General features: G+C 43.1%; 2 protein-coding genes across 2 annotated transcripts; both read left to right on the top strand.

Moving 5' to 3' along the window:
* The first annotated feature begins 8,725 nt into the window (after positions 1–8,725).
* Positions 8,726–10,863, top strand: LOC140367748 (proteinase-activated receptor 1-like). Its single transcript, XM_072454379.1, has 2 exons — positions 8,726–9,040; positions 9,205–10,863. The coding sequence occupies exons 1-2, from the start codon at positions 8,968–8,970 to the stop codon at positions 10,431–10,433; spliced, it is 1,302 nt and encodes a 433-aa protein (XP_072310480.1). The 5' UTR covers positions 8,726–8,967; the 3' UTR covers positions 10,434–10,863.
* Positions 10,864–11,590: 727 nt separating this feature from the next.
* Positions 11,591–13,028, top strand: LOC140367832 (proteinase-activated receptor 2-like). The gene is made up of 2 exons (XM_072454551.1): positions 11,591–11,729; positions 11,941–13,028. The coding sequence occupies exons 1-2, from the start codon at positions 11,654–11,656 to the stop codon at positions 12,996–12,998; spliced, it is 1,134 nt and encodes a 377-aa protein (XP_072310652.1). The 5' UTR covers positions 11,591–11,653; the 3' UTR covers positions 12,999–13,028.
* The last annotated feature ends 307 nt before the right edge of the window (positions 13,029–13,335 follow it).

A 13,335-nucleotide genomic window follows, 5' to 3' on the forward strand; every position in this document is an offset into this window, starting at 1 on the left:
GGGGCTATTGACTGGCAAAGAATCTGGACAGGACTCAGGACGGAGTCAGGACGGACCCGGGGGGAGGAGTGTAATGCAGAAGAATAAATTTTATGAGACCCGCAGATTACCTGAAGATAGTGAAAACTAAACAGGGGGATGGGTAATCAATACATGAGTTTAGAAGCAGAATGACAGGGACATTATGAAGGATAACAGGGGAATCCCAGGGGATGCAGCATCTGTTGTTATATCAGCAGCAAAGAGAAAGTAAAAGCAGGTTACAAGTGAGGGTAAAGAGTAAGTGAAAGAGAGAAAGAAAAAGCAGGTTTAGAAATTTGGAAATGGGTCTTCCTCCGTTACAAGAGGAAGACAGAGGGAAACAGAGGGGAAGACAGAGAGAAAGATGAGAGACAAAGGAAAGACAAAGAAAGTAGGCAATTACAAGGGGAAAAAACAGGTTGATAAAATGATGTGCCTTATGGACAAGGGGAAGGTTTAGAATCGTTTTGATTGTTATACACATATAGACTTGCTAGAAAAAACTAATACACAATGTTTGTAAAGCACCACATGAGCAGGTGTGAGAGATTGAGTTTGAAACTCACCTGAAGCACATATAGAAGATTAGCACATATTACATTAGATGGGTGACTTTATTCAGGCCACACCCACAGAGGAGATGTGAAATTATTAATTATGTGAAGAATTCTAAGTTGTGAACTGACCCTTATGGCCAGCTCAACGGGGGAATTATTGAGATAATTATTATTGTTTGATGTATTTGTATTGCACACACACACACACATACGCGCGCACACGTGGAGACCAAACATTTAGAGTTTGAGACATTTAGAGTTTGAGACATTTAGAGTTTGAGACATTTAGAGTTTGAAACTTTTAGAGTTTGAAACATTTAGATTTTTAAACATTTGGAGTTTGAAACAAATGGTGGTAAAACAGATTTACAAGTTACAGATCGCAGAGGCAGTGTCGGATTACAGACACACAGGGTGGGAGCCCAGCGCCGTGTAAGGGGGGGCTCAGCCAGGGATGTGACCGCTGAACTGTGAAAGGTCAAGAGGTGACATTGCAGAGTTGAAGACAGACGCAATTCCATCTCTTCCTTGATTACATACTGGATTAGTGAACGTTGTAAACTATCTGGATTATTGAATTTTGTTTAAATGTAGAATTGTGTAGAAGTTTGAGAAATGGGCAAAGCCATTTATCAAATGGAGGGATGTACGTGTAAACAAATATTCCGAATCAATAATTACTAAAAAAAAATTGTAAACAAGAAAACTGTTTGAAATACACTGAACTGTCGAAAAGACTTTGTTTATCACCACAGCAGAACGTGTTGGAGATGTGGTGTTTACAGAGACGGAGCCAAGTGGAACAGCAAGTGGACGGAGCCACACCGTGTCGTCCTCACGCCGACCATTGGAGGGACGAGAACATGGGTGCTCTCATGGGAAAGTGAGAGAAATGTCTGGACAACACAGCGGCAGATCCATAACATCGCAGACGCAGGACTTCGTTTGTATGAGTTTTGTCCAGAGTCTACAGTAGAGTACGATACTCTGCTACAATGGACGGGAGACAGATTCTACAGTACGCAAAGTACTATACTCTGCTATGCTGAACGAGAGCCAGAGGCTACGGTGCGCAGAGTACCATACTCTGTGGAAAAAGAATCAACAGTTATCATCATCACAAGCGATGATGGTAATATGGGTGCTGAACACCTGTATTATGCACCGGACAATCGGGACAATCGGGACAATCGGGACAATCAGGACAATCGATCAACATACACAACTGTGTATACCGGTTAATGGAATATAGAGGGAAGAAAATAAGTGATCAACTTGAAAGGTTATGAAATGCATGATGTGTAATGTATAATGTACAATGTATAATTGACATGACAGAAGCTGAAGAAACACAATGGCATATTACACCACAGCCACAGTTGTTTGCACTAACTAAGAGAGTTCTTTTTTATCTGCTACAACATAACTACATGTAATGTTAATGAGATTATGAATTGAGATGGGAAATGTACCAGTTCATATGTGTAACCTAACTGTGCAGATAGCGGGAGGAGGTCTCTTAAGGAACCAAGAGAGGACGTATGGTGATGTGGGGACACTTGTGGGACGTTGTGCCTATGTATCCCTTTTGTGGCCAGCCATGGTCATAACAAAGACCAGCATCACCCAGAACCATACCGCAGGGTCAAGGTCGAGAGGTTAGTGGACAGTCTGGTCCCAGTAGCACCTGATACTACGTATTTGATTCTATTGGGGTGTCCAGAGTGGTCCCTGACGAGTCAAACTGACTGACCAGAGCGCAGCGGGTTTAAGGGCTTTCCGCTTGTACTTCTATATTTCCCATCACACCGCACAAATTATAGACAAGATAAATTGTCTGTTCGTCAAATTACAGAGATTGACCAATCTGACTCAAAATTTAGGACAGTAATGCTGTAGAAATGTTGTGGGCCGAGAGAAAAGAAGTGTGTTCAATGTTGAGAAATGTGCATAAACTTTTTGAGTGTAAAAGTGTCATTTTAACACCAATATGAAAGACATGTTGAAAACTGAAAAGAATGATATGTTTGGCATATGAGACAGTAGACTAATGCTTTGATAAACAGGAGGGAAATGTGATAAAATGTGAATATATGAGTATATTTCTGTCATGTATTTTATCTGCATAATAGTGATATTGTATCTGCATCATTAGTCTAAGAGAAGAACGGGTGTGTGACAAACTGCATTTGTGAAGGGGTCGTAAAGATGGTCCAAAGGATGTTTACCCTAGGGGGGGTGATAACCCAGAGGAGTCTGGGTAATGTTTACCCAAGGCTTGATCTCTACGGAAAAATACCAAGTGCCTTGATGTGAGGCTGACCAATGAGAAATGTGACCCGCCTATTCCAGAATATCTAATAAAACCAACCAGCATGGGAAAAAACGGGGTGAGACGCGGGGGTGAGACGCATGAGGGTCAGCAGGCTCCTTACAACGGCTTGGCTGACACAGCCCCGCGTTTTCTCCCATGCATGCCACACAAATGTCTGATGTTTCTGTGTCGTTTAATATTCTAAGTTGAATTGTGTTCTCAATGTGTTAAGGAATAGCATCGGGTGTATGTCTAATTCCATGACACTATGTTTACTGCAATTACGTCTAAGTAGGCTATTCAATAGACGTACAAGTACATGTGATCGGTTTACAGTTATTTTTTTGTAATAATTTGTTTCAATGTTCTCCTTGTCATCTTTATTCAGAAGCTGTTTAACAAACAAGCAAGTGACATTTTATTTGACCATCATAGCTACAATAATGTAAGATTAAAGCTACTGTAGCCCAGCCCACTTTGAAACCCAGCTTCCATTTTCAGCATTTAAGTCTCACTTTTTACCCTTATCAACTCAAAAGGAAAATAACAGGAACTTATGTGATGGAGTTTGGCAGTGAGCCATTGGCCTAATCTCCCACAGTCTGTATCCTGTCCTCAAAAGGAAAGGATGTTTGGGAACGCCCTAAAACACTGACGCACCGGACACTGTGTACCACTGCACTTTGTGGTCATGGACAGTTAATATGAAGTCCAATATATGAAGAGGTGGGTAGAGTAGCCATGAAATCTATTCAAGTAAGAGTAAAGTTACTTCAAAATAATATTACTCAAGTAGAAGTACAAAGTAGTGATCCAAGAAATGGCTCAAGTACAAGTAAAAAGGGTTTGGTGCTGCATTTTAAGAGTAACTGTCCAGAATTAATATCCGATTTATAATTTGAATTTTGTGTAATTTGAGCAACTAAACATTGAATCAAACACAAAATCTGTGATTTTCAAAGGACAGACATGAAAATTAGAAATAACTATATTATACCTGAAGGAGCAGTTCAAAAAACACAAGTGCTCCACATGATTTTGTCAACATATCTTTTGTCATTTGTACTCACAGTGGGAAGAGGAACAAGAGCTTTTACTCAAGTAAGATACAGTTACTTCAATAAAGATATTACTCAAGTGAGAGTAAAATATAGTGTCAACTCCAAGAATACAACTTCTTGAAAAATTGGTTTGGAGTAAATGTTAACTGCTTATTACCCACTTCTAGTAGTGTGCACCTGTATAAAAAGCAGGTATATTTTATTTTGCAGCTAATCCCTTCCATAGGGCGCCAGATTTGCTAATCTTATTTATTTCAGGGCTCAGATTAAGGATTTTTACTTGTATAGCGGCGCTGCTAAACAATCCGTTCATTTTGCTTCTGATGGAAAAATAAAGGTTGCTGTGGTGTCCATCATGGCGTATTTATTGTGATATTCAAATTGTACCGCTATATTTGACAAAATACGCATCTGATTTTTAAAAACGAGGTTGTAGTCACCTGGCAGTGTAAATATGAGTATTTTGGCATGTGAAAGATCTGCAAAGACTTTTGCGTTTAGAAGCTTTTGACCTCGGAAGTCCGAATCTGTGAATCTGACGCTAACTTTAGCGCACGTGGCTCCTCCCACTTCCAGACTCTGATCCGAGACAGCAGCGGGACTCGTCATGACAACACAGCGTCCTACATGTGTCATGACAACACAGCGTCCTACATGTGTCATGACAACACAGCGTCCTGCATGTGTCATGACAACACAGCGTCCTACATGTGTCACAACACAGCGTCCTACATGTGTCATGACAACACAGCGTCCTACATGTGTCATGACAACACAGCGTCCTACATGTGTCATGACAACACAGCGTCCTGCATGTGTCATGACAACACAGCGTCCTACATGTGTCATGACAACACAGCGTCCTACATGTGTCATGACAACACAGCGTCCTACATGTGTCATGTCAACACAGCGTCCTACATGTGTCATGACAACACAGCGTCCTACATGTGTCACAACACAGCGTCCTACATGTGTCATGACAACACAGCGTCCTACATGTGTCATGTCAACACAGCGTCCTACATGTGTCATGACAACACAGCGTCCTACATGTGTCACAACACAGCGTCCTACATGTGTCATGACAACACAGCGTCCTACATGTGTCATGACAACACAGCGTCCTACATGTGTCACAACACAGCGTCCTACATGTGTCATGACAACACAGCGTCCTACATGTGTCATGACAACACAGCGTCCTACATGTGTCACAACACAGCGTCTTACATGTGTCATGACAACACAGCGTCCTACATGTGTCATGACAACACAGCGTCCTACATGTGTCATGACAACACAGCGTCCTACATGTGTCACAACACAGCGTCTTACATGTGTCATGACAACACAGCGTCCTACATGTGTCATGACAACACAGCGTCCTACATGTGTCATGACAACACAGCGTCCTGCATGTGTCATGACAACACAGCGTCCTGCATGTGTCATGACAACACAGCGTCCTACATGTGTCATGACAACACAGCGTCCTACATGTGTCATGACAACACAGCGTCCTACATGTGTCATGACAACACAGCGTCCTACATGTGTCATGTCAACACAGCGTCCTGCATGTGTCATGACAACACAGCGTCGTACATGTGTCATGACAACACAGCGTCCTACATGTGTCATGACAACACAGCGTCCTACATGTGTCATGTCAACACAGCGTCCTACATGTGTCATGACAACACAGCGTCCTACATGTGTCATGACAACACAGCGTCCTACATGTGTCACAACACAGCGTCCTACATGTGTCACAACACAGCGTCCTACATGTGTCATGACAACACAGCGTCCTACATGTGTCACAACACAGCGTCCTACAAGTGTCATGACAACACAGCGTCCTACATGTGTCACAACACAGCGTCCTACATGTGTCATGTCAACACAGCGTCCTACATGTGTCATGACAACACAGCGTCCTACATGTGCCATGACAACACACATGTGTCATGACAACACAGCGTCCTACATGTGTCATGACAACACACATGTGTCATGTCAACACAGCGTCCTACATGTGTCATGACAACACACATGTGTCATGTCAACACAGCGTCCTACATGTGTCATGACAACACAGCGTCCTACATGTGTCATGTCAACACAGCGTCCTACATGTGTCATGACAACACAGCGTCCTACATGTGTCATGTCAACACAGCGTCCTACATGTGTCATGTCAACACAGCGTCCTACATGTGTCATGTCAACACAGCGTCCTACATGTGTCATGACAACACAGCGTCCTACATGTGTCATGTCAACACAGCGTCCTACATGTGTCATGTCAACACAGCGTCCTACATGTGTCATGACAACACAGCGTCCTACATGTGCCATGACAACACACATGTGTCATGTCAACACAGCGTCCTACATGTGTCATGACAACACAGCGTCCTACATGTGTCATGTCAACACAGCGTCCTACATGTGTCATGTCAACACAGCGTCCTACATGTGTCATGACAACACAGCGTCCTACATGTGCCATGACAACACACATGTGTCATGTCAACACAGCGTCCTACATGTGTCATGACAACACAGCGTCCTACATGTGTCATGTCAACACAGCGTCCTACATGTGTCATGTCAACACAGCGTCCTACATGTGTCATGACAACACAGCGTCCTACATGTGTCATGACAACACAGCGTCCTACATGTGTCCTACATGTGTCATGTCAACACAGTGTCCTACATGTGTCATGTCAACACAGCGTCCTACATGTGTCATGACAACACAGCGTCCTACATGTGTCATGACAACACAGCGTCCTACATGTGTCCTACATGTGTCATGTCAACACAGTGTCCTACATGTGTCATGTCAACACAGCGTCCTACATGTGTCATGACAACACAGCGTCCTACATGTGTCATGACAACACAGCGTCCTACATGTGTCATGACAACACAGCGTCCTACATGTGTCATGTCAACACAGCGTCCTACATGTGTCATGACAACACAGCGTCCTACATGTGTCCTACATGTGTCATGTCAACACAGCGTCCTACATGTGTCATGTCAACACAGCGTCCTACATGTGTCATGACAACACAGCGTCCTACATGTGTTGACATGTGTCATGTCAACACAGCGTCCTACATGTGTCATGTCAACACAGCGTCCTACATGTGTCATGACAACACAGCGTCCTACATGTGTCATGACACCACAGCGTCCTACATGTGTCCTACATGTGTCATGTCAACACAGCGTCCTACATGTGTCATGTCAACACAGCGTACTACATGTGTCATGACAACACAGCGTCCTACATGTGTCATGACAACACAGCGTCCTACATGTGTTGACATGTGTCATGACAACACAGCGTCCTACATGTGTCATGACAACACAGCGTCCTACATGTGTCATGTCAACACAGCGTCCTACATGTGTCATGTCAACACAGCGTCCTACATGTGTCATGACAACACAGCGTCCTACATGTGTCATGTCAACACAGCGTCCTACATGTGTCATGTCAACACAGCGTCCTACATGTGTCATGACAACACAGCGTCCTACATGTGTCATGTCAACACAGCGTCCTACATGTGTCATGACAACACAGCGTCCTACATGTGTCATGTCAACACAGCGTCCTACATGTGTCATGACAACACAGCGTCCTACATGTGTCATGACAACACAGCGTCCTACATGTGTCATGACAACACAGCGTCCTACATGTGTCCTACATGTGTCATGTCAACACAGTGTCCTACATGTGTCATGTCAACACAGCGTCCTACATGTGTCATGTCAACACAGCGTCCTACATGTGTCATGACAACACAGCGTCCTACATGTGTCATGACAACACAGCGTCCTACATGTGTCATGTCAACACAGCGTCCTACATGTGTCATGACAACACAGCGTCCTACATGTGTCCTACATGTGTCATGTCAACACAGCGTCCTACATGTGTCATGTCAACACAGCGTCCTACATGTGTCATGACAACACAGCGTCCTACATGTGTTGACATGTGTCATGTCAACACAGCGTCCTACATGTGTCATGTCAACACAGCGTCCTACATGTGTCATGTCAACACAGCGTCCTACATGTGTCATGTCAACACAGCGTCCTACATGTGTCATGACAACACAGCGTCCTACATGTGTCATGTCAACACAGCGTCCTACATGTGTCATGTCAACACAGCGTCCTACATGTGTCATGACAACACAGCGTCCTACATGTGTCATGACAACACAGCGTCCTACATGTGTCCTACATGTGTCATGTCAACACAGCGTCCTACATGTGTCATGTCAACACAGCGTCCTACATGTGTCATGACAACACAGCGTCCTACATGTGTTGACATGTGTCATGACAACACAGCGTCCTACATGTGTCATGACAACACAGCGTCCTACATGTGTCATGACGTTATTGACGATCGATTGACGAGTGATCAGTACTTTTTAGGCGCTTTGGTTATACAAGTGAACACACATTTTTGTATGGCAAAAGCTGCGATACAAAAGCCCTTTTTTCTGACGAACATTTGAGAGAAATTGTGTCGCATTTTGCGATGCGATACCGCTTATTCTGAACCCTGTATTTATTTATTTATTTGTTTGTTTAATTAGTATCACTTTTTAAATGGAAGTTCATTTGTACAGTACGCATCCATTGAATTTTCAATCATCAACAGTTTTAAGTGAAAACAATACAAATGGAATGATGTTTCTTTTCCTTGTGCATGTACATTTTTGTTTTGTTACCAGTAGACTATTCCCTGTGGAGCCTCTTCTTCCTGTGATTGGATCAGGACGGATGCTGTGACGGGAAGCTGACATCATTCCTGAGGAATTCTGCAGAGCAGAGCTGGTTGGTGGAGCCGCTGAACTGGGACTGACCAGAGAGAAAAACTCTTTGACTTCTCAGACTTGTTGAACATATTTACAAGTGTGTGCACATACTATACTCAGGACTTTACAGAAGTCCTGCTTTAGGCAAAATGATTTCTGTGTTTGTTTTGGTTGTTTTGGTCGTTTTGGCATGTGTTCCTCTCGCTCCAGCTGCTTATAATGGTAAGATACCTCACTATTTTCCCTATTAAAATAGTCATATATTATTTAGGCATAATGCTTTTGTATTTTTACATTTAGTTAAGAGGTTGCGTTTAGAGGTTCTGTTCAGATTTAACAGAACGTTTTACTCCCTTAACTTACTTTTTTTCTTTTTTTTCTTGTAGGATCTTCTGGCGCAGGTCCAAGGACATTTGCCATCTCCTTTAATGATGTTGAATTATTGGACTTTGATGACCTTCTGTCAGAGTTTGACTCTGGTGGTGGGAAGTCTAATGCCTCCTCCAAAGTGCAGCACATCTCTGAGGACACTGTGCTCTTCCTCACTGGGCCCATGTCCACTCTGCTCATGCCCTCCTGGTACTCCCTAGTGTGTCTCATCAGTGTGCCTGTAAACCTGTGTGCAATGCTGGCCTTTGCTCGAAGGATCCGTCCCAAAAAACCAGCAGCCATCTACATGCTAAACCTGGCTTGTGCCGACCTGCTCTTCACGCTTCTGCTCCCATTTAAGATATGTTACCATTTTTTGGGGAACAACTGGATATTCGGGCCAGTCATGTGTCGTGTGGTGACCGCGACCTTTTACTGGAACATGTATTGCTCTGTTCTGCTCATATGTTGCATCAGTGTTGACCGACTTTTAGCTGTCGTCTATCCTATTGACTCTCTGGCGTGGAGAAGACCACAAAATGCTATCATAGCTTGTGTGACGATGTGGATTCTGTCTTTTATTGGCTGCACACCCCTCCTGATGTCCAACCAGACCATATTTGTGGATTCATTAAACATCACCACCTGCCATGACATCCAGCCGCTGCAGGAGCTCAAGTGGAACTACAAAATCTATTTCCTCACCATCTGCTGCGCACTCTTCTTCTTACCTCTGCTCGTTTCAGTCGTGTCCTACACCCGGATCATCTGGACTCTGAGCAGAGTCCCACGGGGAATACGAGGAATCTCCCGCAAAAAGACAAGAGCTGTGGTGATGGCTGCGACTGTGCTGGTCATCTTTGTGCTGTGCTTCATGCCAACTAACTGTGTCATGCTGGTACACTATCTTCTGTTTGACAATAATGCCCAAAACAGTGAGGGTGCAGACAGTTCATATGCTCTGTATCTGGTCTTTCTCTGTTTGGGCAGTCTCAACTGCTGCCTAGATCCCTTAGTCTACTACTTTGGCTCGTCCCAGTGCCAGAAGCAACTGTCCGGTGTGCTGAGATGTGAGAGAGGGTCGTCTGTCTGCAGCACCAGTCATTCATCCAGCCACTCATACAAGTCCGGCCGTAACGCCATTCTAAAAAGCAGCAGGACCGAAAGTTCAAAGATTAATCCTTCTTCAGAAAATGAGTCCTTTCAAGCTCATCTCAACAGCCAGTATAAGAAACTGTTGGTTTGACTTATTTTTACTATATTGAAGAAGTCTTGTTTTGTAACATATTAAAAACCGTTGTAAACTTAATAAAAGCACACACACACACAAATACACACACACACACACACACAAATACACACATACACAAATACACACACACACAAATACACACACACAAATACACACACACACAAATACACACATACACAAATACACACACACACACACAAATACACACACACAAATACACACACACACACACACACAAATACACACATACACACATACACACACACACAAATACACACACACAAATACACACACACACACACAAATACACACAAAAACACTGGCTTGGCACTTGGCAACTTATCTGTAAATTAAAACATATATTGTCTGCAATAAACTGTCTCTTTTTAAACAATGATAAATAAATATGCTTTATATTCTTGTACATTGATTTGTATGATTTGTATAGGCCTACTGAAAGGTAACATTTTAATCATTATAGTACATGATGTTTTCCATTGCGGATGTTTGAAACCGAATTTCAAAATGCTCACACTGGTGCCCCCTGCTGGTGTGCCGACCTTTTAACTGATTAGATATTTTTCTTGTATATATGTTTGGCTTTCATTTACACTACATATGCAAGCTTAGGCACTTTCTCTATAGGCCATTGGCCTGCGCAGCCTACTAGTAATTAGTTTAGTTGCCATGTTTTCACAGGGTAAAGCAACATTAAAGAAGAGGCATGTTTGTATCAAACCATCACATAAGTAAATGTTCATTGTAACATCTACATTGTAACACAAACATAATTTTCAAATCTGCAGAACCGATAAGCCCCGCCTCTTCATAGTAATAGGTGGGTAGGTGAAAACAGGAATTTACTGAGCACTGAACACTAATGCGCCATTACAACATGGTCAAATCTGTCAAAAGTGTCTCCTTTGTCTCCTTTAAAATAGTAGTAACGATTCCGTGGATCTAACATGAGCAACAAAATAATAAAATATACATCTATGAATGAAATATCCTACTCCTAGGGAAGCATAGCCTGGTCCTGGTCCTCATGTGCCCCGCAGATGTCGCATGACACGGTGACATCCCACAGGTGTTAAAACGCACTCCACATTCCCCGCCCCCGCAGGTCGAGCCGCAGCGGCCACACCCGTGACTCTCGTGACTCTGACTCTCCTGCTTCGCACTTAAGCCCTGTGGTTTAACTTGAAACCACTTCAATGGCTTTAACATGTTTTCGACCGCTGTTTCTTCTCATATATTTCGTGCACAGGTGCGTGGGAACTGACGACAAAGGTAAGTGGGCCTACTGTATATTTCACGCTTTGTTGTCGATGCCCTTTGTTTCCTTGGAACTGTTTTGAAAGTTAAAAAGACGCTCAGGTCAAAATAAATGGACATTTTACAGTGAGTGAACAACTTAGAAAATGTTATATAATTTGATCATATTAGTTTAAAATCTGACTTGTACTGCTGTCATTTAAGTGTGCAACCCTTTCACTTACAGAGGCAAAAGGATTCCCAGGCATTGAGACCGCAGAAGGAGTGATGGTCAGCTTACAAGCCAAACACGCACTGAGCAGCAACCTTACTACAGTGTTCCTCCCGGTCATCTACATCATTGTGTTTACTGTGGGGCTGTCTGCAAATTCTCTGGCCGTTTGGGTGTTCCTCTTCAGAGTCAAGCAGAAGCATCCATCTTCAATTTACATGGCAAACCTGGCGCTGGCGGATCTGCTCTTTGTCATCTGGGTGCCTTTGAAGATTGCGTACCACTTCAACAACAACGACTGGATATACGGAGAGGGCTTATGTAAAATTCTGGTTGCATTCTTTTATGGAAACATGTACTGCTCCATCTTGTTTATCACCTGCATTAGTGTGCAGCGTTACTGGGCTGTGGTTCACCCATTAACCCAGTTGCAGAAGGACAACCGTGTGGCCATTGCCTTGTCTATCACTGTCTGGGTTGTCGTTTGGGCAATCACTGTGCCTCTGTACCTTTATGATCAGGAGGTCCGAGTTATAAACCTTAACATTGTCACTTGCCACGATGTCACCAGGCCAAGCCATACAAAAATGGCAGCAGGTTACTTCCTCACCATGGGAACCCTGGGATTTCTAGTCCCTTCGATTGTGTGTATCGTGTCCTATGTCCTCATGTTGAAGGCTCTTCGAAACAACATGTTAGACCCCACAATTGCCAAAAAGCGAAGAAAAGCTATTGTCCTCATCGTTACAGTACTGGTTATGTTTATAGTGTGCTTCACTCCCAGTAATATTATGTTACTAGTCCACTACAGTCTACTATTGAGTGGAGCCACAAACAGCCTTTATGGGTTCTACATCACCACTCTGTGCTTGGCCAGTCTCAACAGCTGTATTGACCCCTTTGTTTACTATTTTATTTCTGAGGACTTCAGGAATCACATAAAGCATACTTTCTTATGTCGAAGTGAGAGGACTGTGGAGAGGATGAGGGTCTCATTCAGTGCCCTGAAATACTCAAAGAAGAGCAACACCTACACCTCTGACACGGCTAATACACAGAGTACTGAGTGTTAATCAATTTGTGTAGGCTTTGTTTTTATAATCGTTTCTTTAAAATGTTACTATAAATTTGTGTTGTTTATTTCACCTCTGACCAAATAATATTTTTTCTTATGGTTATTATTTGTATACCTTTTGTTGATGACTGTGGATGTGTTTTTATGATATTGTTAATTAAAGTTTCTAGAGTTAATGCAATTAAGGTTTTTGTATAGAGCAAGTCCACTAACCCTGCCTCTCAAATGTGTCCCATATTTAAATATGTGTCCCATATGGGACACCCTCCCTCCGACTAAGCAGAACGGACTTGAACCATTAGTCTGGACTATTGGCTGATAAAAATTAATTTCCT

Source organism: Eucyclogobius newberryi, unplaced genomic scaffold (genome assembly GCF_026437365.1).
Source record: "Eucyclogobius newberryi isolate DKJ021-1_F unplaced genomic scaffold, fEucNew1.0.hap1 SCAF_2, whole genome shotgun sequence".
Classification (NCBI taxonomy): domain Eukaryota; kingdom Metazoa; phylum Chordata; class Actinopteri; order Gobiiformes; family Gobiidae; genus Eucyclogobius; species Eucyclogobius newberryi.

What these genes read in the sequence shown, in the direction of transcription:
- LOC140367748 (XM_072454379.1), top strand. Translation starts at nt 8,968, where the DNA reads ATGATTTCTGTGTTTGTTTTGGTTGTTTTGGTCGTTTTGGCATGTGTT. An exon ending in CGCTCCAGCTGCTTATAATG is followed by an intron (nt 9,041 to 9,204) that starts GTAAGATACCTC and finishes TTTTTCTTGTAG; the next exon opens with GATCTTCTGGCGCAGGTCCA.
- LOC140367832 (XM_072454551.1), top strand. Translation starts at nt 11,654, where the DNA reads ATGGCTTTAACATGTTTTCGACCGCTGTTTCTTCTCATATATTTCGTG. An exon ending in CGTGGGAACTGACGACAAAG is followed by an intron (nt 11,730 to 11,940) that starts GTAAGTGGGCCT and finishes TTTCACTTACAG; the next exon opens with AGGCAAAAGGATTCCCAGGC.